This window comes from Chelonia mydas, chromosome 10, assembly GCF_015237465.2.
Source record: "Chelonia mydas isolate rCheMyd1 chromosome 10, rCheMyd1.pri.v2, whole genome shotgun sequence".
NCBI lineage: Eukaryota > Metazoa > Chordata > Testudines > Cheloniidae > Chelonia > Chelonia mydas.
The window spans coordinates 77,634,142-77,657,905 of record NC_051250.2 but is presented as its reverse complement, the minus strand read 5'-3'; the positions used below and the strand labels follow the sequence as shown (position 1 = coordinate 77,657,905).

At 39.5% G+C, this 23,764-nt stretch overlaps 2 protein-coding genes across 7 annotated transcripts in view; one reads left to right on the top strand and one right to left on the bottom strand.

Annotated features, from left to right (window-relative positions):
- DENND4A (DENN domain containing 4A) overlaps window positions 1-19,383 on the top strand; it is a 97,732-nt gene extending 78,349 nt beyond the window's left edge. For 5 of the 6 annotated variants that reach the window (XM_037909908.2, XM_037909909.2, XM_043523571.1 and 2 more), the window contains 12 exons: window positions 2,467-3,542; window positions 4,960-5,176; window positions 6,978-7,072; window positions 9,177-9,352; window positions 9,451-9,597; window positions 10,179-10,389; window positions 10,669-10,923; window positions 11,559-11,676; window positions 11,819-11,845; window positions 12,419-12,581; window positions 13,590-13,654; window positions 14,443-19,383. In XM_037909908.2, coding sequence (XP_037765836.1) covers window positions 2,467-3,542; window positions 4,960-5,176; window positions 6,978-7,072; window positions 9,177-9,352; window positions 9,451-9,597; window positions 10,179-10,389; window positions 10,669-10,923; window positions 11,559-11,676; window positions 11,819-11,845; window positions 12,419-12,581; window positions 13,590-13,654; window positions 14,443-14,579 — 2,687 coding nt within the window. In that variant the 3' untranslated portion in view covers window positions 14,580-19,383. The remainder of the gene's footprint in view (window positions 1-2,466; window positions 3,543-4,959; window positions 5,177-6,977; window positions 7,073-9,176; window positions 9,353-9,450; window positions 9,598-10,178; window positions 10,390-10,668; window positions 10,924-11,558; window positions 11,677-11,818; window positions 11,846-12,418; window positions 12,582-13,589; window positions 13,655-14,442) is intronic. The other variant, XM_043523569.1, reaches the window with a different exon arrangement.
- Window positions 18,541-23,764, bottom strand: part of SLC24A1 (solute carrier family 24 member 1) — a 24,297-nt gene continuing 19,073 nt past the window's right edge. The window contains exon 9 of the mRNA XM_043523572.1: window positions 18,541-20,741. Within this exon, the coding sequence (XP_043379507.1) occupies window positions 20,492-20,741 (250 nt within the window). The 3' untranslated portion in view covers window positions 18,541-20,491. The remainder of the gene's footprint in view (window positions 20,742-23,764) is intronic.

Here is a 23,764-nt window from a genome sequence, read left to right as displayed (position 1 = left end):
GTAAATGAAACTCTTTTCAGTAATGTCAGTAGGAGTTAGATTGGGTGTATCATCTGTAAGTGCTTGTGTCAAGGAGACAACTTTGTGAATATTGTGGTTGGATTTCCAGAATTTTCTTTTCTTTTCTGTTCGTGTTTTTGCATGTGCTCCGAAACACCCAAAACTGTACAAATGGCATTTTCTTCTGTCTCTCACATGTGACCTCCTGCAACTATCAAATTCTTTCAGGTCAGAGTAGAGGTGTCTAACCAGTATAATTAAATGAAGCTTCCAACTGTTTTTACATGCCCTTTGGTAATGTCAAATCTAATTATTCTAACACTGTCGGCTGTGGTTGAAATAGTGTGATGTGTCATGTTTTCAGGTCTGTGGATTTTAATGTAGTGACAAAACTAAGGAATCTGCTTTAACATTCAGATGTCTTTCTTTGGCTCTAGTTAATGACTTTTAAAAATATTGTGTTTTTTTGCCCTCAGAAACAGTTCTATTTGTTGACCCCAGCTATCAAATCTCTTCTTAGTGAATGACCATTTCTGTAAAATGGGAACCTAATTTCACGAGTCTGAAATTTCTTGCTGCTGCTTTCAGAATACTCTTGGATGCTGTGACTTAGAGGCCCCCTGACAGATGCTGCTGTTTTTCTAAAAATCATTTTACGGGCAGCTCTCTTTCAGTTCAGATTTCAACCCCTTTTATGGTGTATTGACATCCATGGGTTAGAGTGTACCGGAGAAGCTGTGTGCGTTCTTCTGGAGAACATAACTCCTTTCCTTCCTCCTCCTGCTAAAATCAGAGGGAGAGCTCCCCTTTTCTCCCCTTCATAGATTCCAAGGCCAAAAGTGAGGACCATTGTAATCATCTGGTCTGACCTCCTGTAAAACACAGGCCATAGAACTTCCCCCCAGAAATTCCTAGAGCAGATCTTTTAGAAGAACATCCAGTCTTGATTTTAAAATTGTGAGTAATGGAGACTCTACCACAATCCTTAGTAAATCGTTCCAATGGTTAATTACTCTCACCCTTAAAAATTCATGCCTTTTTTCCAGTCTGCATTAGCCAAGTTTCAACTTTGAGCCACTGGATCATGTTATGCATTTTCTCTGTCAGATTGAAGAGCCTATTTGTTTCCCATGTAGCTACTGTAAGCCCTTAACCTTCTCTTTGTGAAGCTAAATAGATTGAGGTCTGTAAATCGCACTGAGACATATTTTCTAATCCTTTAATCATTCTCATGGCTCTTCTCTGAGCCTTCTCCAGTTTATCAACATTCTTCTTGAACTGTGGGCACCAGAACTAGACCCAGTATTCCCGCAGCATTCAGACCCTTGCCAAATATAGAAGTAAAATACCTCTCTACTTTCCCTCTTAATGCACCCCTGAATCACATTAGGTCTTCTGGGTAAAGGGTCACCCTGGGAGCTCATGTTCAGCTGATTATCCACCATGACCCCCAAATCTTTTTGAGAGTCACCACTTGCCAGGATAGAGTTCCCCTTCCAATAAGTACAGCCTACATTCTTTGTTCCCAGATGTATCTACGTTTACATTTAGCTGCATTAAAAAGCATATTGTTTGCTTGCGCAGTTTACCAAGCAGTCAAGATCACTCTGAATCAGTGACCTGTCTTCATTATTTACCATTCCCCCAATTTTTTGTCATCTGCAAAATTATCAGTGAAGATTTTATGTTTTCATCCAGGTCATTGGTAAAAATGTTGAATAGCGTAGGGCCCCACTGACAACACAGCCGCTCAATGACAATTCCCCGTTTATAGTGACATTTTGAGACTTATCAGTTAGCCAGTTTTTAATCCATTTAATGCGTACTTGTCAATTTTATATTGTTGTAGCTTTTTAATCAAAATGTTGTATTATACCAAGTCAAAAGCCTTAGAGAAGTCTAAATCTATTAAATCAGCACTACTCCTTTATCAACCAAAATGGTAATCTCATCCAAAAATATAACAAGTTTGTTTGACAGGATCTAGTTTCCATAAAGCCATGTTGATTTTGCATTAATTACATTACCCTCCTTTAATTCTTTAATAATCAAGTACCATATTAGCCACTCCATGATTTTGCTTCCCTCCCCTTCTTCCCCAATATCCCCTAACTTAGAGGGGAGGGATTGTTGTTAGAAGGGAGGCAATGGCTGCACAACACCTGAAGGAGCCATACTGCCACATGGGGGAAGCCCAGGCATTGGCACAAAGAAGCTGACCGTCACATTGGGTGTACCCAGTGATATGCAGGATTTCTCTGAATATCTCTGGACATCTGTGCATTTTAAGGGCTGTGCCTGTTCTCTCTGTGCAGTCAAGCCAACCCAGCCCTAGTATCCACAAGCTGATACATTACCAGTTTGAAAGATGAAGCAGATTTACATTTTAATTTTTTTGCTAATTTTGACATTTTTTCATTTCTTGTTGTTTGACAAAAGTAAAGTAACTCATTTCTGTTTTTTCAGAAAGCCCAGCAGGGCTGCTGTTCACATCCACTTTTGAGGATACCAATGAAGCAGGAGTTATTCAAAGTAAAACCTTAAGAAAGAGACATAAAAGTGCTGTGGAACCTGACCTAAAACAGATGGCCTGGGGAAGCAGGAACCGTAATCTGAGTGGAGATGCCCTGATGGGGCTCATGATAAATAGAATTAACCAGAATGCAAGCCCTGAAGACATTGTTGAAAAATTAGGAGCTGATGCAAAAATACTATCTAATGTATTCCAGAAGAGCATCAGGCCAAATAGTCTTGACATCAGGAAGTCATCTTTAGGGTCTAAGAGAGAAAGTATGGAGAAGGAATCTAGTGATGAAGAGGTACCTTTCTATGGCAGTTTTGCAGATAAAACAGAGTCTCCTGTTATCTTTGATTTAGAAGACTTGGATGCTGAACCTGACACAGCTAATGAAAAGCCTAAGAAGTTACAGCGTATTAGCAGCTTTCTAATAAAACCAGTTGAAAAAATAGATGTGGAAACTGGATTTGATCCCCTCTCAATGCTGGTTGCTGAGACAGAGCAACAGAAAGAAGATGATGAAGACGATGATGACAAAAGTGTTTCAACACCATCTGCAAGGCGAGACTTAGCTGAAGAAATAGTGATGTACATGAACAACATGAGTAGCCCTTTAACAAGCCGTGCACCAAGCATTGACTTGCAAAAAACATACGATGACAAAAATGTTAGTAAAAAGAGTCCAACAGTCACCCAGCCATGCAGAAGATCCAGCCTTCCCCCATACTCCCCCAGGCCAGTGAGTCTTACCAAATCCAAAAGTTATCACATAAAAAATGAAGAAAGGCCAAGGGACAGGCTTTGGTCCTCTCCATCATACACTCCAAACAGTCCAGCAAGGGAACAGTCGCAGGACATGGCTGGTGCATTAACTCTAGTGTCTCCACCTTCGTTCAACTTAGATACGCTATTAACACCTACATTTGATGTTCTGAAAAGCAGCATGTTTTCTGCTGGGAAAGGGGTTGCTGAGAAGGCTAGCAAGTGGTATTCAAAGTTTACTATGTATGCTGCATCCTCAAAGGTAAACTTTCACAATTACTTTGAGATTTTTCAAAAGATACATCAGGGCAGAGTATATGCACAACATCCATTAGTGATGAAATGGGATTTGCTAGAACCTGATTTACTGTACTGGATCAGACCATTATTCAATTAAATGCAGTGATTGACAGTTTCAAAGCAATTGAAGGTCCTAGAAAGTTTGACAAGAAAGTCAACAGCAGATCTACAGATTCAGTATGTATTCAAGGAATTCTAGTATTAGCTGTACTCGTTTCTCACTTCCTGTACCAGAAGTGTCTGAAGATGCAATAAAGATAGTATGTTGTGCCCTGGAGAGGGAGCAGATTGGATAACTCTTGTCAATTAGGAAGCAATATTGATGGATTTGGAAGGGCATCTGATTTGTTCAGCTACCAGAAGGATGGTGTCTTTAAGCGGTTGCTTTGAATATGTGGGGGAATGTAATGTGAAGAAAAATAGGGGATTCTTGAACATTTTCAGTTAGGCTTAGCTGGCACAAGCACAGAAAAAAATTTGGTGGTTATGGCTCCCAACAGATATCTTTCCTTTGTTGTGTAAATCTTTTACTAATTATATTTGGGAACTAGATGTGTTGTGTTTTCCAGTACCAGACTAGAATATGTGCAGCTTTTATTTAACATATGTCTTTATGGAGCAGGATAGTGGTTACTGAGACTAGGAAAAGTGTCTTTGGTCTTTACTTTAGAGAAGTAAATGAAAGCTTGTCCATCATAAGCGAGAAATTCTCAGATAAATGCAACTTAACTTCGAAATGTACATTTCATGTATGAACAGTATTACAGCTATTAGACCCTTTACTTTTTATATAAACTATCTTAAATAGTGTGCACCTGGGAAAATGCTTTTTCAAATAGTCTGAATGATGCAGTATTTTTTATGTAGCAAATATCTTTTTGTATATGTCCGTTTAACAGACACTTCTGTCTGTCTTAAAATGAACAGAAACAATTTGAAGAAAAATTGTTCCAGCGTTAATTTGAAAAATGGAAGTCATCTTATATTCAATAATTAGCTGATCTAAAGCTGTGACTGCGTTAGAATTGTTTTGTTTGAATTCCCACCAACGCTGCCACTGGTTCAACTTGTATCAATCATAGAAACAGTGAAAATGCTAGCGTAGACAGGCTCCCAGTGGATGTTGGGGATCTAACCCAAAGATTTTTTTAAAAGGAGCCCATAGAGCTCTACTAAATACTGAATAAAGACTGGCTTATGTTTTAGTCATTTCCAGGTTCTCAATACAAATCTGAGCTGAACTATCTATCAGGGAGAAATTCTTGGGCGTCCAACTTCTCATAATAAAATAAAAATAATATTTTTATCTTTCAGAAATGTTTCCATTTGCCTTTAATTTTCTGAGCATAGAAAATGACAATATCACTGTTTCTTTGTAGGATCAAAATTCAGACCGAGCAAGTGTTTCATCTCTTGGAGTTCTGGATTCAGAATCTACCTCTCTAACTGATGAAGATGTCTGCAATGACTTTGAAGGTACTTCTTCTCCTCAAGAGAACAATGACACCTCAGTAATGAAGGGAATTGGTCTAAGTAGGACAAGCCTAGAAAGTTCAGCTTCTCATGATGGCTCATCCAAGCAATTCTATCACTGTGGTAAGAGGTTTTTTTATATTTTCATTAAATTTGCAATCACTTGCTCAAAACTATAGTGTTGAAAGCTGTGGCCTCTTTTCATAATTTTAGTTCATAATTTGGGATCACAGTAGATAGATTAGCCTTTTTTGTGAGGGGAAGCAAATGTATGCAAACTACTACCACACTGCATGCATGTCCCCACCAATGTGTGTTCTTATTACTAGCTCCTTGGGAAAGGGAGCATCTTTTTGTTCTGTGTTTACACAGCCCCTACTACAATGGGGTTCCGATCCATGACTGGGGAGTACAAATGGTGGTGGTGGTGATGATGATGATGATGATGATATTCTCATGAACATCTTTATATTCCACCTTACTGTTACTGGAGTTGATCTTGTATGGCCCCAATTTCTTCAGTGGCTAATAGACAACTGCTCTTTTCTGCTAAGAGAGGATTATATAACCTGCTAATGTCTTTTACAAGGCTTGCTTTTTGGTATCTCATTTTATTGTTCCTGGCTTTTTTGTTTTTCTTCTTAATAGTAATAATAAAAATCCTTAATAAAAGTAACATTGTGTTTACATGTAGAGAGCAAGACAGGTATTTTACTGAATTGTCTCTAATCTTTAGAGGAGATTAAATGGTTGTTTTTTGTGTAACATACAGATTTCCGCATAAATGTCATGACAGAGAATCCCATTTTAACTACAACCAGAGTGAGAGGAAGCATGGTTTAGTGAGGAAAGTATGGGACTGGGAATCAGGAGTGCTGGGTTCTCTTTGGGGCTCTGCCACAGACTGTCTGATGTTGAACAAGTCATTTAGTATCACCATTTTTTTTCCTGCAAAAAACAAATTCCATTCATTTAACCCCTTCTGGTGAGAAATGTCTGTCTCTTTCTGGACAACAGACCGTAGGAAAACTTCAAATATCTTTCACGGAGCCCTGCTGCTGGTCTCACAGGAATGGACCTAGGGGACAGAATTTCATTTTGCTGCTGGAGTGGGGAGTGTTTCTGGAGTGGTGGTGTGTGAATATGGGGCAAGGAGGGGACTGGAGCATGGAAGGGAAATGGGTTTATAGCAGGAATTAATTTCTTGTTTAAGAGGTAAAGAGTTCAGCACCGTAACTGTTTGAGTAGTGTCTGTGCATGGATGACAGGCATACCGAGGCTGCAGGACGTGAAAGCTGCACGGCATACTCTTAGGATTATTTGCATTCTATTAGGGGCGACCGTGCTGGGCTTTCTTAGTAAGAATTGAAAGAAACTGGATTTAGACCAAAACAATTTAAACCTCTTCCCACTCTACCACTTTCCTGTATGTGCACATGCAGGTACGCACACGTAAGATGTCATTAGTAATCGTCAAGTTCTCCCTTAGTGAATTATCAGGGTGTTTGTTTGGTGTGAGAGAGATTTTAACCACCTTGTACTTCATTTTTCCCATCTGTAATTGTGGTTCTGTCTAGCTGCTTCCATAGCAGTATCTTTCATCCCTCCTTAGCTTTGATTCATGCAGGAACCACTAGAACCTGTTCCTAGCTATTAACATGTTCCTTTCACAGAATCTACATATACTGGGTTTCCATGCTTGGCAACTCACTGTTATCCCTGTGTTAGCAGCAGCCTCAGGCCCTGTCTTAGCAACTCGCTCTGTTCCAAGGCATCTCCAGCATAATAATTGACCTGCTATAGCTCCCTAAACGTACTTTACTGTGTAAAGTCACTTGGTCAAAGACCAATGTAGATTCTACTGTAAATTTATATTCTGTAGTAACAAATACTTTTTTTTTATTTGCTTATCATCAATTAATAGGTTCCCTTTCAAAGTTCCCCTTGCCTGACAAATCAGAGTTGATGTCTTCTTGCAGCACAAGCAGCACCAGTATGTTTCAGAACTATGCTATGGAGGTATAGTATGATGTGTCTTGCTATAGCATCTTAATTTGGATAGAAAAGAAACAACTTTTCTTCATGTATTTCTTAGACAAATTCCAAATAAAGACAAAAGAACATATTCCAAGTAAAGACGAAATGCCACTTTAAACTCAGTTAAAACTCCAAGTTAGACTCCATATATAGAAATCAGTAAATAGGTAAATGCTTTCAATAACAGAGGTTGAAATCCTGCTCTAAAAATGTCTTGATTATTCTTGCAATCCCTTAGTTTAGAATAAGGCTGGGATTTTCAAAGGATCCGGGAGGAAATTAGTTGCCATGGGATTTGGGCATCTAAAAGCAACAGTAACACCTCTTAAACAACTCTGTCAATTTAAAAAATATACTTTTTTTTTAAATGGTAACTGTGTGATTAATTTTAGTTTCTTCCTTGGGTCTTTGTCCACACAGAACCTGCTATGGGTGTGTATGCCCCATGCACATGAGTCTGGAACCTTTTAGCCAGCAGTGCCTGTTGGGGCTGTACACGCATCCTTCACACCCTCGCACCTCCTATAGGGAGGGTATGAAAGGCGAAGCAGCCCCAAGGACCATTCAGTTCCTTCTCACTGCCCAGGGTATTTTGTTGCCACCCGCCGCCCAGTGTCTTAAGATTTCCTACTCATTCACACCTCCTCCCTCTTGAGTTAGGGCATGCTCTACTGGGGCTCAGTTGACATATGTAGCTTGTCTAGGGGAGACCTTATTTCTCAGATCTGTGGGATGACTCCTTGGAATTTAGTTCATATGTTTACCAGACACTGCTCCATTGTGGCAGCTTCTAGATCTATTTGGCAGGGCTGTCCTAAAGTTGTTCTTTAGATAGGACTCCTGTCACCCACCTCTCTGAGGGGTAACTGTTAGTCAGTCACTTACCATGCAATCTTTGTGGACAAATGCTCAAAGAAGATGGTTATTTCCCTTTCAGTAACTGGAGTTCTTTGAGAGGCTTTTAGTTTATGCAGCTCTCACAAGCCACCCACCCTCCTTCCTCACTGATACGGGTCCTTTATTTGGATTTCTCTATTAGTGAAGGAACTGAATGGTAATTAAGGCTGCTGCACCATTTATACTTCGGGGCACAAGGATGTGCAGAGAGCATGTACAGCCCCCACAGACACTGCTGGCTAAAATGTTCCAGGTTTGCACAGGTGGGGCGCACACACCTACAGTAAGATCCATGTGGCCAATAGTCCCTTTAGTAACTGGAGTTCTTTGAGATAAGTAACTTCTCTTTATTGATACTGAAAGAATATTTAAGATGTGATTTATTTTTATCTCTAATGCTGTTTATGTACTTTTTGCATTTTATTTAATTTGGACAATGAAATAGACTACCGGTAGTTACTTTTCTGTATTCAGTTAGGTTTTAGTTCTCATGTACTAGCCATCTTTACAGAGGAGTGTTTAAATTCAAGCAGTTATTTATTTTGTTGTTTAGTTAAAATAATTTGTCTACTATTAGGGTGTTTGGGTTTTTGGTTTGGTTAATAAATCCTACATTTTAGGCCTAAATAACTTATAATGTCCCTTGAGCAAACTGATAACAAAGCCCACATTATTATTCTAGATACATCAGTGTTTGTAAGGTTTGAGCTATCCTGGTAGACCAGTAAGAAGGGAAGCCAACCAATTCAACTACAATGTATTTGTGTACTGCATGAGCAAATTAATTCAGGCCTTAATCTGTTTACATTACAATAGATCTGAGTCTTCACAAACTCATTCTTGTAGGTAATTAATTTCTCTGAGATATATCATTCATTCCATCATTCACTTCTGTTTCACCCTATGACACTGATGGGTCCATAGAAGCATCAACTGAACACTAATGTACTTTGGATTGAAGCTTAATATTGATGTATTGAGGCCAAAAAGTTCAATCTTGAATGCTTAAAGTTCGGCAGTTATGTTACTTTTAGGTACCTAGATATAGATTTAGGTACTAAGCTTTTCGGCACCTAAGCATGAACATGTTGGCCTTAGTCTGTTCTCGTCTGTGCATTTTCTTTGTAACAAAGAGCAAAGAAGTTCTGAAGCCCCTATAGAACTCCTCTTACTTAAGTACTATACACAGGTACTCATCTCAAGCTGTTCGCGATGTCGAACTTGTGACTGTCTGGTTCATGATGAAGAAATCATGGCAGGATGGACTGCAGATGATTCAAATCTCAATACCACATGTCCCTTCTGTGGCAACCTATTCCTGCCTTTTTTGAATATTGAAATCCGAGATCTGCGGCGACCTGGGAGGTAATTTGTTATATGATTTCTCACTCAAGGTTTTATATGCTCAAATTCTAATTTTTTAAGAGTTTCTTACATCACATTAACACTTCATTTCCTCATAGGTACTTTCTGAAGTCCAGTCCATCTACAGAGAATATGCAGCTTCCATCACCTTTTTCAAATCAGACAGGAAAGTCCTGTATCTCTACTCCCACATCATGTCTTGCTACATCCGTAATGCCTGTTCAAGATGATTTTAATTCAAAATGGTAAATGTGCATTTTCTATTGACCGATACTTCACCTGAAATAATTCAGTGGCATGAATAAGTTCATAACTAATGGAAATAAATTTCATTACAAAGCGATTAAAATGTGAAAAGATAGAAGAAAAGTCTGTTTAACATGAGGACCTCCTTACTGTTCCTCACTGCCCCGTGTGAGTTGGACATTTGGCAGGTTTGCTGTGTTAACTGTTTCCATTCCCTCTCTGTAGCAGAAAGTCACATCCATAATGCTGCAACATTGGCTGTAGTCCCTGACTGGGGCCCATGTCCATCATGGTTTTCTCATAGCATGCTGCTGTACAACAAGCATATTTCTTCTTACGGTGTTTCTGTTCTTTGCGAGGAGTGTCTCTTTTCCTTGTGACATGGACAGTGTGGTTGGCTGGGCGGCGTTTGAGGTGCTACTTTGGGCCTGGGGTTCAGTCATAATGAGGGTCGAGAGCCAATGAGTAATGGTCTAGTTAGGTTTTTGTTTTACATCTTTGCTCATTTAACACCCAGTATGTCTGAACACTAAAAGAAAAATGTGAAAGCTGGTCTTGTTTGTAACCATATGTTTTTCAGCAAATCTAAACAACAGGACAACTCTTGTGCCAGAAGTATCCAAATCCCTTCAGGAAGAAGACAAAATATTGCTGGGTCAGAATGTCCAAGTCACGCTGTAGCAAGAAGTGTCAGTACTTATGGTCCACTGGAAGAGGATGAGAAGGGAAGCTGGAAGCTCAGCCATATTGTGCCCACTGGCAGCCTGCCAACCACTTTGCAAGGCACAACGGTGTGTAGTGGTTTGTTTATAATTTAAGCAACAGTGTTTTAAATATGCAGTAGACTTCAGCATGCAGAATAGTATTAATGTCAGCTGAAATCACCTTCCCAAGTCACAAGCAGTAATAGATCTCATGATTTTAATTTGAACTAAAATTAATTTCAGTGTGTAGACTTTGGTATTCCTGGAAGGGAACAATTAACAGTCACAAGAGTTTTTTATTTATTTTTTTTTTATAAAGAGAGCTACATTTTCATGTGGTTTATTTTCTTCCTTTTTGTACAATAGGAGTCTTTGGGACTGGAATGGCGTTTATGTAGTCCTGACCCCATCACTGTTCCTTACCTAAGTCCTCTAGTGGTATGGAAAGAGCTTGAAAGCTTGCTTGAAAATGAAGGGGATCGTGTGATAACAGTGGCAGATTTTGTAGACCATCATCCTATCGTGTTTTGGAATCTGGTGTGGTATTTCAGGCGTCTGGACTTGCCCAGTAACTTACCAGGACTAATACTTTCTTCTGAGCACTGTAATAAAAACTCAAAGGTATGGAAAAAGATAGGGCAGTATTGAATTCTGAGGACTTGAATGTTTGTCTTTCAGTGATTGATCTGATTCTACAGTCCGTATGTAGAAGTAGCTCTTGTGCTAGTGCTTACAAGTAACTGGACCCAATCCTCAGCTAGTGTAAATTGTTATAGCTCCATTTACTTTAATTGGCCCAGTGTATTTCCATACCTTAACTCTTGAACTTAGACCCAGTGGTGCCTGTGCTGGGTGTAGTACGCTACGGGTGGCAGCCTCAATGAAGTTTAGTGTGCTATTCTAACTACAAGGGACTTCACAACTAAAATTTTTGACTTTATTATTTCATGGCAGAAAAAAAGGAACTGAATGGAATAGGGGGGGTGTAGGTGTGTGTTTGTGGAAAGGTGAGGAGGAGAAGAAACCCTTTAGGCCTTGTTCCAGAGCCCTGGGCTTTCATCATTACCAGGATCCAGACTATAATGGGAAATAGTGGTTTTGCTATGAACAACCCAGTTTACAGTGGCTTAGGTTAAAGCTGGTATCTTCTGACCTACTGGTCTGATGTATATCAGTTAAACTGGGAAAGTCAGCTGTTACAACAGTCATACACTCTCTCTGTATTCAAAGGCTTATGTATTAATCTTCCAATTCAGATTCCACGAAACTGCATGTCAGAGGACAGTAAATATGTTCTCATTCAGATGCTATGGGACAATATGAAGTTGCATCAGGATCCAGGACAGCCCCTATATATTCTGTGGAATGCACAGAGTAAGTTGTCTATTTAAAAACCAAACTAGCTTTGATTTTCAGTAACTAAAGAACATATTTTGAAAAGAGATCTTTTTTCATTTTAGTTATCCTATATAGATATACAACTGATTTTTTGATCAAACCACTTTTTGTCTTGCAGGTCAAAATCGTACTCTTTTGTTTGAGAGTGAGTGTTATGTTTGTTGCTGCTATTGCTAACTTTTTTGTGATATTTATTTATTTATTTTTTGGGGGGGTGTTTTACAAGTAGATTTTAGCTTCCAGCATACTGCTTCAACAGGTTTTGTTTTCCAGTATAAGTAGGCCACCATTTCTTGTCAGTGTTTTCTTTGAGAGAGAGAGAGAGAGAGAGAGAGTGAGGAATAGTAGGATTGTGCTTGGTGATTCACAAAACTTATACAGTAGTTTGTACAAAACATTTCAATAAATCCATCCATTTAGCCTCTTTTCTTGTTTTAGAATTTTTGTTTTTTTACTAAGTACTTAATTGCTACTGAAAGACCTGCAAATGGTCAGTAGGCCCATTTATGGCTGTTTATTTGTGCTTGTCTCATATATTCCTGTTCTCTTTCTTTACCCTGATGCTGTTCTGACTTGACGCTTGTTTCTTTATTATTATTTTTGATAATGTATTGGGTGTATCCACATTTTTATAGCCTTCCATTGTTTTTGGTTTTCTCATACCATACTGCTGTACAAAAAGCATATTTCTTCTTACGGTGTTTCTGTTCTTTGGCAGCCCAAAAGTATCCAGTGGTCCATTTATTGCAAAAAGATGATGACTCCTTTAACCAGGAGCTCTTGAGAAGCATGGTGAAAAGTATTAAGATGAATGATGTCTATGGACCAATGAGTCAAATCTTAGAGCGATTGAACAAATGGCCACAGATTAAAAGACAGAGGTAGGAATACTCCTGTATCAAATTGAAGCAGGCTTTTGCAATGAGCATGGTATCGCAGTATGAACAGTATGTTCAGAGGTTTACAACCTTTCAAGGCGTTCAGCAATGTTCTCCAAAGAGTACCTACTAAATCTGGTCACTGTTTTTTAAAAATTATTATTGCAAAAGCTTTATTTTAAAAATACTTCGTTTTTTTTTTTATTTCATTCCAAATTTTCCAGGAAGTTGTTGGTTGGTTGGGTTTTGGTTTTTTTGTTTTTTGTTTGGAGTGGTGGTTGATTTTTTTGGGCGGGGCGGGGTTTGGACAAAATTCAAGAATTTTAATTTTAATTTTGGGGTGGGTTTTTCCTCACTTTCTTTTATTTCCTTCCTTCCTTCCCATTTTTTGTTCTCATAAAATATATAGGAGTAGGAGTCTCAAGAAGGAAGAAAAATGTTACTTAATTTCACATTTTAAACTTTTTTCCTTCACTTTTCCAGTGGGAAAAGGTAAAAAAGTGAGAGAAGAGGAGAAGGGGGGGGAAAAGAAATGAGATTTTGTTTTATTTAGAAAAAATGTCGACATATCTAGAGAATCAAAATGTTTCCATGGAAAATCTTTAATTCTCTCAAAAAAAATCACTTTTCAGAAAAGTTTGTAACAAAATTTTTTTTTATCTTCTCTAATATCTTTTATCACTAGTATATTTTGTGTCTGTCCCATATGTGCATGTTCCAGTTAGGGCCTGATCCAGACTCCACTGACTTCATTGGGAGTTGGATCAGGCCCTTAGCCTATAAACTCCTAGGTAAAGGGACCTTGTCATTTTCCATGTTGGAGCACCAAACACAGTATAGGGGCTCAACAAATAATGATTTTCAAGGTGGCATTTTTTTCAGCAGTGTGTTAAAATAAGTACTGTTTGTTTACTTATGTTTTGGCCTGATTTTGAATTGTCTAATATTGATTTCAAATGGTACCATCTTTCAGAATTAAAAGTAATGACTTTTTTTTTTTTACATTTTTAGGAGCCTCTATAGAGAAATATTATTTCTTTCACTTGTTGCTCTAGGAAGAGAGAACATTGATATAGGTAAGTTATAAACTGTATTTAGGTATATGTAGATTAATCGTTTATACAAACCATTATTTCAGCTTTCAAGAAAAAAATCTCTTTTGGTATATTTGAATGAGCGCAATGTTCATGAAAACTGCTGATAATATGCTTTCCTAGTATGTGTCTTTTAAAAAATAAATAAATAATATAAATAATATAAATAAATAAATATAAATATATATATATATATATATATATATATATATATATATATATATATATATATATATATATATAAAAATAAGTACTGTTACAAGGACTCTTCAGCTATTTCATGAAAATAGGCACAACTATACTATTGGCATAGGGTTGCCACCTGTCCAGGTTTTACCTGGACAGTCCAGTTTCTGGCTTCCATGTCTGGGTGTGATTTAGGGTTGCCAGGTGCCTGGTTTTCTACCAGAAAGTCCAGTCGAAAAGGGGACCTGGCAACTCTAAATAGTACCCAAACCAAAAGTCTGGTTACCACGGGGCATGGGGAAGCACTGGGTCATTAACCCCTGCCAGACCCTGCTCAGCTGGGGCCGCCTCCTACCTGCAGGCAGGCTCCTTGAGAGGAGGCAGCAAGTGACAGGGGGTGAGGAGGAAAAGGAAAGAGCGATGGGGCGGGGAGGAGCGAGCGATGGGGCGAGGCCTTGGGGGAAGGGGCGGAGCAGGGGCGGGGCCTAAGGGATCTGGTTACCAGCAACTAGAAAGGTGGTAACCCTATCTTAGCATCTATATAAGTATGGTACAATACGTAGATTTTCTTTTTATTTCTGCAGATGCTTTTGACAGAGAATACAAAATGGCCTATGATCGTCTCACAGCTAATCAGGTGAAGAGCACTCACAACTGCGATAGACCACCAAGTACTGGAGTGATGGAATGCCGAAAGATTTTTGGAGAACCATATCTTTAATATATATATATTTATTTTAATGAATTGTATACATCTGTAAAGTCACAAAGAACATCTTGGTCTTCAGTGTTTAAAAACATATTTACAAATGTACTGTGTCAGACTGGGAAAAATTGGGCCCATGTACAGTTACAAAAATGGACAATGAGCAAAGAAGGGGCCAAATATTACTTTCCTCTCCTTGCTTCTCCCTGCAAATCATTTTGTGGAGTAGGGGACTCTAAACTAAATCAGTTCTCTAACGGGGGACAACATTTTACAGTCCTTTAAAGAAAACTTGGGAGAGGCAGACAAAAATGATGCACTGAAACTAGCAAGAGTAAAGTAAATTCTGCAAATCTGTTTACATAGAATATTCAAAATGTTACGAAGAGCATACAAAGTTGTATTATACATATTTTAAATTGTTTATAGTAAGTTGATATTTTTTTAATCTTTTTAATTACTCTAGTGAATTTTAAATGAATTTATTGCATAAGCAATACAGTGCTCATTTTTTTCTGCTATTTATAGTACCTGGTCCAATTAGGTTTTGAAAATATAATTTGTTTTTGAAGTGGTCTATAATTTCAGCACTGTCCTAGGTAACATTCTGGGGCCAATATTTCTCTTACACACACACACACAGAGAATTATATACTACCACTGCAATTAGATGAAAAGTATGGCAAACTTGTGTAAAAATATGGTTATTAACACTCTGTTGACTCTGTACAGTATCTTAATTTCTGTAGAAGTCCCCCACAAAATTCTGTAATACATTGAAGGATCCCACAATTTACTTTAAGGAGATCCAATGCTTTTTAGCTGTTGGCATTCACTAATTTAATATATCTATGGATATAGATTACAAGATGTATAGCAAATAGCTTACAAAAATAGTTCCACATAAAATGTATAGTGTACAGTCCTGTATATGGAGGTGTAGGTATCTTTGTAAATGCCCTAAACATGGCACTTAGTTCATCCTGGTCCAAAGCTACACTTTTTTTTTTTTTTTTTTTAAATAAGAAAATGGATATGGCAAATATACTACATGAAATATATAGGGAATGGAATCCGTTGGGATATGCTGTATGTCAGAAGGTATATTTGGATCGGCTGATCTTATGTTTCACAGGCAACACAGTAACTTTGGCTCTGTAAAGAAAATATCTCCACCTTGGAGTCATGACTTCTGGCTCATGGTTTGAAGTTCTAGAAATTTCAGAAAATGTTACACACTCATTCACAGCAGCTACACACCAGAAAGTGGGTTTTATGTATAAAGTATCAAAGGTTCTATGTGCAAGTTCTTTTTCCTACCACCCTGCAGCATTGGAGGTGGAGAAGACACTTTCAATCTTTGGGAGACAGGTTTGGGTTTGCCTGCCTGCAGACATCCCTCAACCTTTCTCATTTCCAAGAGCAAGCCTACCATGATATTTACCTAGGTGGAAAGGATAAATATACCTTTTTGTGGGAGTTTTCTGCATCGCTCCAGACACTCACATCTGCCATCTTGTCAGAGTTAATGAGGGGCAGTGAGGACTCCATCCTGTTTCCACTGAAGTAAATTGAAAAATTCTCTTGACTTCATTATTATTATTATTTTATTATTGAATGGAAATATGATTAGACCTTTAGAGGGTAATTTCAAAGCACCTACCAATCCCCCTTCAAAAGAATAAGGGGATGCTGCCCTAAGCAGAAGGTTTTAAAATGTCAAGAGCTACAGTTTACTCTTAATGTTACATGCGAAATACATCTTGACCCACGTTTGGTCTTTTTGGATCAGCTTTCATTGAATAATACCTCTTTCCTAAGATGCTGCTAATCATGTAGCTATTCTTTTCTTTAGGGGGAGATAGCAACATTACATTTACCACCAGTTTTCACATGCTTAATTATTTTAAAAATGTGTGATGCTTTATTTTGTAATGCCCACATTTTCTGAAAAGTATTCCTCACTGATGTTGTAACACTACCATATTAATCATCAGTTACAATACATGATAAATACACTGCCAACATGTTCAGCTCAGTCTTCAGAACAAGCGTGCAGAATACATGATCATTACTTTTGAACTTACTCATTGTAAGTACCTAGTAACATGTATGCATGCTCTGCTGTAGCTACGTTGTATTTACCAAGTAAAAGTTACCTTCAGTAGTTGCCATGTATGTAAATAACTACCTGCATATTTGTGCTGTGTATAATGCAGTGTTATACCACTTTCTGTAAATCCTGTTTCCAACTACAGTTACTACTGCTTGATAATCACCATTTTATAGTACCTAATAACCATGAAGGAGAACAAGCTGTTTCTCCAGAGCAGTCATTGGTGTTATAGAGGTACTTGGAAAGCTATGAGGCAGGCTTCATGCTTTAGATTGAGCGGTTAGCCTGTACTGGCACAAGTATCTGAGTCTGGTCTCCAAACCAAGTCTCATTTGATAGTGCATTACATTGCAACTATGCACTTGTGCTAGCACAGAATATCAACATATTTAATACATAGCCCAATCCTTTAGCCCAGCTTGCTTATGACTACTTTCTACCACCTTAATTGTAGAAGACCAAACAAGTTTGCCAGCTTATGCAGGTATGAAAAGTCCCTTCAGTATTGTATTGAAAGCACATAATGTACCATAAAAATATTGTGTGTGTGTCTCATTATTTCAGGCAAGCAATTTTAGCATGCCCTTGCCCTCTTAAGACTGCATTTCTAAAAGGTTGCTGATGTTTAGTTGTGCTTGCTTTACATTAATATATCATGTAGTTTTTATTTATCAGATTAAATCATTATACACTTAACTTTTAAATACTCCTTTTGCAAAACCTGTTGTAAGTCAGTCAGCTGTAGAAACATTATAACATAAGAATGGCCATACTGGGTTAGACCAAAGGTCCATCTAGCCAAGTATGTTGTCTTCCAACAGTGGCCAATGCCAGATGCTTCAAAAGGAATAAATAGAAGAGGGCAATTATCAAGTGATCCATCCCCTGTCATTCAGTCCCAGTTTATGGCAGTCAAAGACTTGGGGACATCCAGTGCATGGGGTTGCTTCCCTGACCATCTTGGCGAATAGGTCCATCAATGGCTATCTTCCATGAACTTATCTGATTCTTTTTTTTAGCCCAGTTATAGTTTTAACTTTTGGCCATCACAATATACCCTGGCAACAAGTTGACTGTGTGTTGTGTGAAGAAGTACTTCCTTTTGTTTGTTTTCAACCTGCTGTCTGTTAATTTCATTAGATGACCCCGGGTTCTTGTGTTTTATGTGAAGGGGTAAATAACACTTCCTTATTCATTTTCTCCACCCCATTCATGATTTTACAGCCCTCTATCAGATCCCCCTTAGTCATCTCTTTTTTCCCCAACCTGAAGAGTCCCAGAGTTTTTCATCTTTCCTCCTATGGAAGCTGTTCCGTACCCTTAATCATTTTTGTTCCCCTTCTCTTTTTTCTTTTCCATTTCTAATATATCTTTTTGAGCTGGGATGACCAGAACTGCACGCCATATTCAAAGTGTGGGCATATCATGGATTTGTATAGTGGCATTATGATATTTTTATCTTCTCTATCCCTTTCCTAATGGTTCCTAACATTTAGTTTTTTCAGCTGCTTCTCACATTGAATAGATGTTTTTAGAAAATGATGCTTGATGACTCCAAGATCTCTTTCTTGAGTGATAACAGCTAATTTAGACCCCATCATTTTGTATGTATAGTTGGAATTATGTTTTCCAATGCATTACTTTGCATTTATCAACATTGAATTTCATCTGCCATTTTGTTCCCAGTCACCCAGTTTTGTGAGATTCCTTTGTAACTCTTCACAGTCTGCTTTGGACTTGACTATCTTGAGTAATTTTGTATCATCTACAAACCTTGCCACCTCATTATTTATCCCTTTTTCCAGATCATTTCTCAGATATTTTATATTTCTCAAACTGATACATTTTTAGATGAATGAGAAATTCTCCTCATTCAGATGGTTATAATGTGGTGGTCAGAATGCAGGTCCTGAAGGTGGAAAATTTTTAAGCATCATACAATCCAATATCGAAATAATTTTCAGCCTTCACTGTCCCTTATTAAAAAAGCATTTTGATTGTTTTCCAGTATTGCGAGGATGAATATGTTTTCTAGTACTTCTGGAATATATTTTCAATTTTAAAAATTGTAAAATATTATGTGTACTATATAGTGCTTCTTTCCATTAACTTTAAATAAGTGTTTTACATTTTAGTGCAATATATATACCATGCTTTTCTCTTGTTCCACCATAGCAGCAGAGGGGAAAAGTACTGTTAGGGATGGAATAATGAGATGCTATTAGAAGTGGAAATTTTTCTCAGTGACTGTTAAATACTGCCCATTGCCATTAGGTTTGCTCTTGGTACAGTTATGATAAAATGATTTATTAAATTTCCACAGACAAATGAAATAATTTCTAGCCCAACGAAAGAAAGGAACAATTTCTGCATGCAAAATCTTTGTATAACAAATGGAAGGTACAAATTTTAATTTCAGAGAGGGGGTATTTCTAGATATTATAATATTCTCACCTGGATTTTAAAATGGTACTTTGTTAGTCTGCAAACAGCACTTTTTAAATGAATGGTTGTAGATTTGTAAATATGTAACATTTAAATTTTATTTACCAAAAAGAACATCAGTTTGTTGGATGTTTATTTTGTTTTGTAATTCATTTAAAATATATAGGTCACTGTTCACAATGATAAACCTTTTTGTCTCATCCAAAAGAATAAAAGTTCAAAGTTTTACAAGTAAATAAAAAGCTAAAGTTCTCAGGATGGTTATGCTCATTTAAATTTTATTAAATGGTTTAAGAATGACAGAAGCATCTATACTTTCTCATCACTTTGCTGGTTTAATTGAGGCATTGGTAACCTTGAACCATACAGGCTAATTGATAATGGTGGATGACAATTAGCATTTCCTCATGTGACACAATTATGCAAAACACATTAGTGCTAACAGAAGTTGAATACAATCACTTTCAGGGGGTGAAAAGCAATATAAGATCACTTCTGCTTCTTTTTATAACAGTTTCACTTCCTATTTTCCTTACCTTTTGCTGCTGCGCAGCTTGCTCTCCTAGTCCCCGAATCCTGCAAAGCAAACTGTACCAATGGACTCTTAGGTCCACATGGAGTCCCACTGGTTTATGTAGGATTTCACCATGAGTTGAGGGATCACATTGCAGGATTAGATGCCTATTTATAATGGAGAAGAGTGGATCTCCTTCAGGATTGCTGTGTAACTGGTAAATGCTTCTCCGACTGAGCACAGAAATCAGTTTATTGCTCTGTCTCCAAAGAGTTTAGGGTGAAATTCCCCTGTGTTTAGAGGGACCAACTCTAGGCCTTTTCAACACTTGCATCCTATTTAAGCCCTATTTGGGGGGTGTAAGAAGATCAGCACTGGCTCTCTCCACAGGGCTAAATGCCACACCCATTGACAAAGCTCCATTGACTTCAGTGGGTGTAGGATCAGGCCCTTTCATTAATAATTTAGACCCTGTTTCTGCAAAGACTAATAATACTCTGACTCCTGCAAAAATTGCCGGGGATCTTTAATGACTACAAGTGGGCAGGGCCTCAGTCTTTCATCTTCTTTCGTCAATAGGACTACTTGCAGTGCATAACGTTTTAAACACCTGTGTGGGTCTTTGCAGGATTGGGGCCTAAACAGATATTCATGCAAATAAATATATTAATAGAAATCTTTATTTGAATTTAAGTTTCACTAAGCTTAGTTTTCACAGTTTTCAGTAAGTTTACAATTGGTTTAAGTAAGTAAAACATAACTACCTTAAACCCATTTTCAAGTTCACTTATACATACTGTATATGGAGATCACATCGACTTGTGCTGCCCAAAGAGTAGTTACACCCAAGCCTCACACAGATATTGGGCAGGATATGATTCTATCTTCTAGCATCACACTGATAATCAAAAATACAAAGTAAAGAGCAAACATGGTGAGCCCCAACAGTTTGTTCATTTTCCATTTAGATAGAGCAATCGAGGTGATCACAAACAGGAGCATGAGAAAAAGCAGAACAATTGCACAAAACAAACCATTACTACTGACGGCAACTGAGCTGAGTCCATTGAAGACCGAATAAAGGAACCAAGGAACTGGCAAACTGTAAGTAAGGGAAAAGCAGTTTAAAGGAATGCTTAGAGAAGTTCATGCAAAATTGAATTTTATACGTAGCTATAAAGCAATTGGTATCAAGATCCATGCAGAAAAACTTAATGTGCAATCTTCACTATGTTGTTTTATCTAAAACTGACTTATCTTGCTTTCTACCCTAGGAATTGAGTTTGGGATAGTACTCTGCACTGCTTTCATTCTTTTCAACCAGGAATCTCAAAGCACCCTACCAATAATATTCATGAATTAAACCTTTCTGTACCACAAAGTCAGGTACGTAAGTCTTATCTCTGTTTTACAGATGGGGGGAAAACAGGCGTGGAGCTTGTGTCTTGAGTAAACTCCCACAGGAAGCCTGAGATAGATGAGACAAAACTTGGATCTCCGGACTCCAAATCCTGAGCATTAAGCCAAGAGATCTTCGTTGCTCTCTTGAAAAACTGAAACTGGGTGAGCCTAGGGAGGCGTATGCTCAAACTTTTCCAGAGATTGGGCTGCATCTTAATAACCTTTCACAGACCTGCTGCAGCAACATCGGCTGCTAACATAAAACTGAAATGCAATACACGGGATCTGCCCGGGGTGGGGGGGGGGATGAAACCTGATCCCACTGTCTCCTCTTGCCATTCATTTAATCTCTGCTCTATTTCTCCTGTCCATCTCTGACTCCTACTCCCAAACATGTGCTTCTCTAGTGCAGGAGTTCTCAAACCTCATTGCACCATGACCCCCTTTGGACAATAAAAATTACTGTGCAACCCGAGGAGGAGGGACTGAAGCCTGAGCCAACCCGAGCCCCTGTGGGTGGGGGGAGGTGGGGGGGCAAAGCTGAAGCTCAAGGACTGCAGCCCCAGGCAGGGGGCCTGTAACCTGTGTCCCAATGCCCGGGCTGAAGCCCTCGGGTTTTGGTCCCTGGCCCCAGCAAGTCTAAGCCAATCCTGGCAACCCCATTACAATGGGGTCGTGACCCACTTTGGGGTCCCGACCCACAGTTTGAGAACTGCTGCTCTAGTGCTTGGTCTCAGGCTTCTCTTCCTCTACGTATGCTTTCCTGCTGACTTGTCCTCTTCTATCCTTGCATGTGTTGCCCAGACACCTAGTTCCAGGGCCCACTGGCACCTGGTGTTTCCTGTCCTGCTGCTGGCTGGGCTCCTGTTTCTGCAGCCTGGCAGCCCCCATGCTTCTGCTACGTGTGGGCGATTCCTTTCCAGGCTGCAGTTTCCGGAGGCCGTTCAAAGCTGTAGCACAGCCTGGGCTAGCTGTGCCCCCTTCTCTGGCCTGCTGCCAGTTCTTCTGCCTCCAGGGGCCGTCAGAGGTGGTCCTCTGTGTTCCCGACCTTTTCTTTGCCTTTTGGGGTTTTGGTTTTGGGCAGCAGGTAGCAGCCTGCTTTGTTTTCTCTCCCTCTTGGACCAGGTATTTAGCAGCATGTGGCTCAAGACCCTCTGCCAGCTTTCAGGGATGGCAGAGCAGCCGCGCAGGCTCCCGGCTAACCCCCAAAGGGGCTCCATCTCGTGAGGCAGCTTTAACGGGCTCTACAGAGGGCAAATTATGCCCTGCCTATTGTCAGCCAGCTGACCCGAGCGCTGCTAGGGCGCAGAGCTTGGAGTTCGACAAGCAGCTTGGGACCTGTATCCCCCAGGAAGCTGCGACTCCACCACAGACAAGCGTGACCGGGAGACACAGAACAGAACAGGGAGCAGTTCTAAGGACTCCATTCAGCCAGCCTGGGGGAGGGGGAGTCCTGGGGCAATTCAGGACCTTAAGGATAAGACTTACTAACAAGGCTCCTGGCCCCACCCCATCCCACCCCACATCCTGAATGGGTCCAAAGTGCCTTGGGGATAGAAGCAGGGCTCACAATCAGCATCCCTTCCTCACCGCTTGAGGCAGGAAACTGGCAGTGAATCCGCATCCCCAGGCCTGGGGGAGTGTGAGCCTACAAGAGAGGAATCAGAGGGAGAAATTTCTAGAGGGCTCAGAGCCCAGTGCAAAGCTAGCTGCAAAAGGGCCTGCCATAGAAGGTATCTGTCCTTTGACTCAGACACCTCCTCCTCGGCTGCGGAAGGAGAGCTAGCAGACTACTTCTGAGCAGATCCTCGACAAAATGCAACAAAGGTTTTTTCCCCCTGAGAAGTTTGTAACCAGGTGCAAAAAGGTTCTCTCCACAATTGAGCTCCAGTCTGAGCAGGCCCTTGAGCACAAGTCTCAGAGCAAATACCTCACTGACAAATCCTCCCTTGAGGCAGTGATTTCCCTGCACCCATCCTTTTGAGGAGGTAATCCGGGAGGTGTGGGAATCTCCTGAAAAGGATAAAAGCATTGAGAGGCATGTTCTCAGATTCTACAAGCTGCAAGAGTCAAAGAATACCTGAGCAGGCCCTTGAGCACAAGTCTCAGAGCAAATACCTCACTGACAAATCCTCCCTTGAGGCAGTGATTTCCCTGCACCCATCCTTTTGAGGAGGTAATTCAAGAGGTGTGGGAATCCCCTGAAAATGATAAAAGCATTGAGAGGCATGTTCTCAGATTCTACAAGCTGCAAGAGTCAAAGAATGCTCTCACAGATATGCCTGTGGTCAATGCTGCCATAGCATCTCTAGCAGAGCATAGGGTTAGTCCATCCAAAGGGGACTTCTTCCCCAAGGATTTAATGGATAGGAAGGTGGAAGCCATAGAAGGGGCTTTGATGCTTCTTCAGACACCCTTAGAGCATCTCTAGCAGTCACATGCTCTGTTTGAGCCACAGTGTCATGGCTGGAGGACCTTAAAGCCCTTAAGGTCAGAGACCAACCTGACTTTAAATCTATAGTTAAGAAAAATTTCTCTAGCAGCAGCATTCATGGCCGATGCTCCACTAGATGCTATAAGGTTTTCTGCCAGAGCCAGGGCATCCAGCTCAGTGGCCAGGAGACACATATGGCTTTGCTCCCTGGACAGTAGATACTCCAAGTCCGGTGTTAAATTTACAGGATTTCTCCTCTTTAGAAAAAAATTGGACAGGCTCTCAGAAGG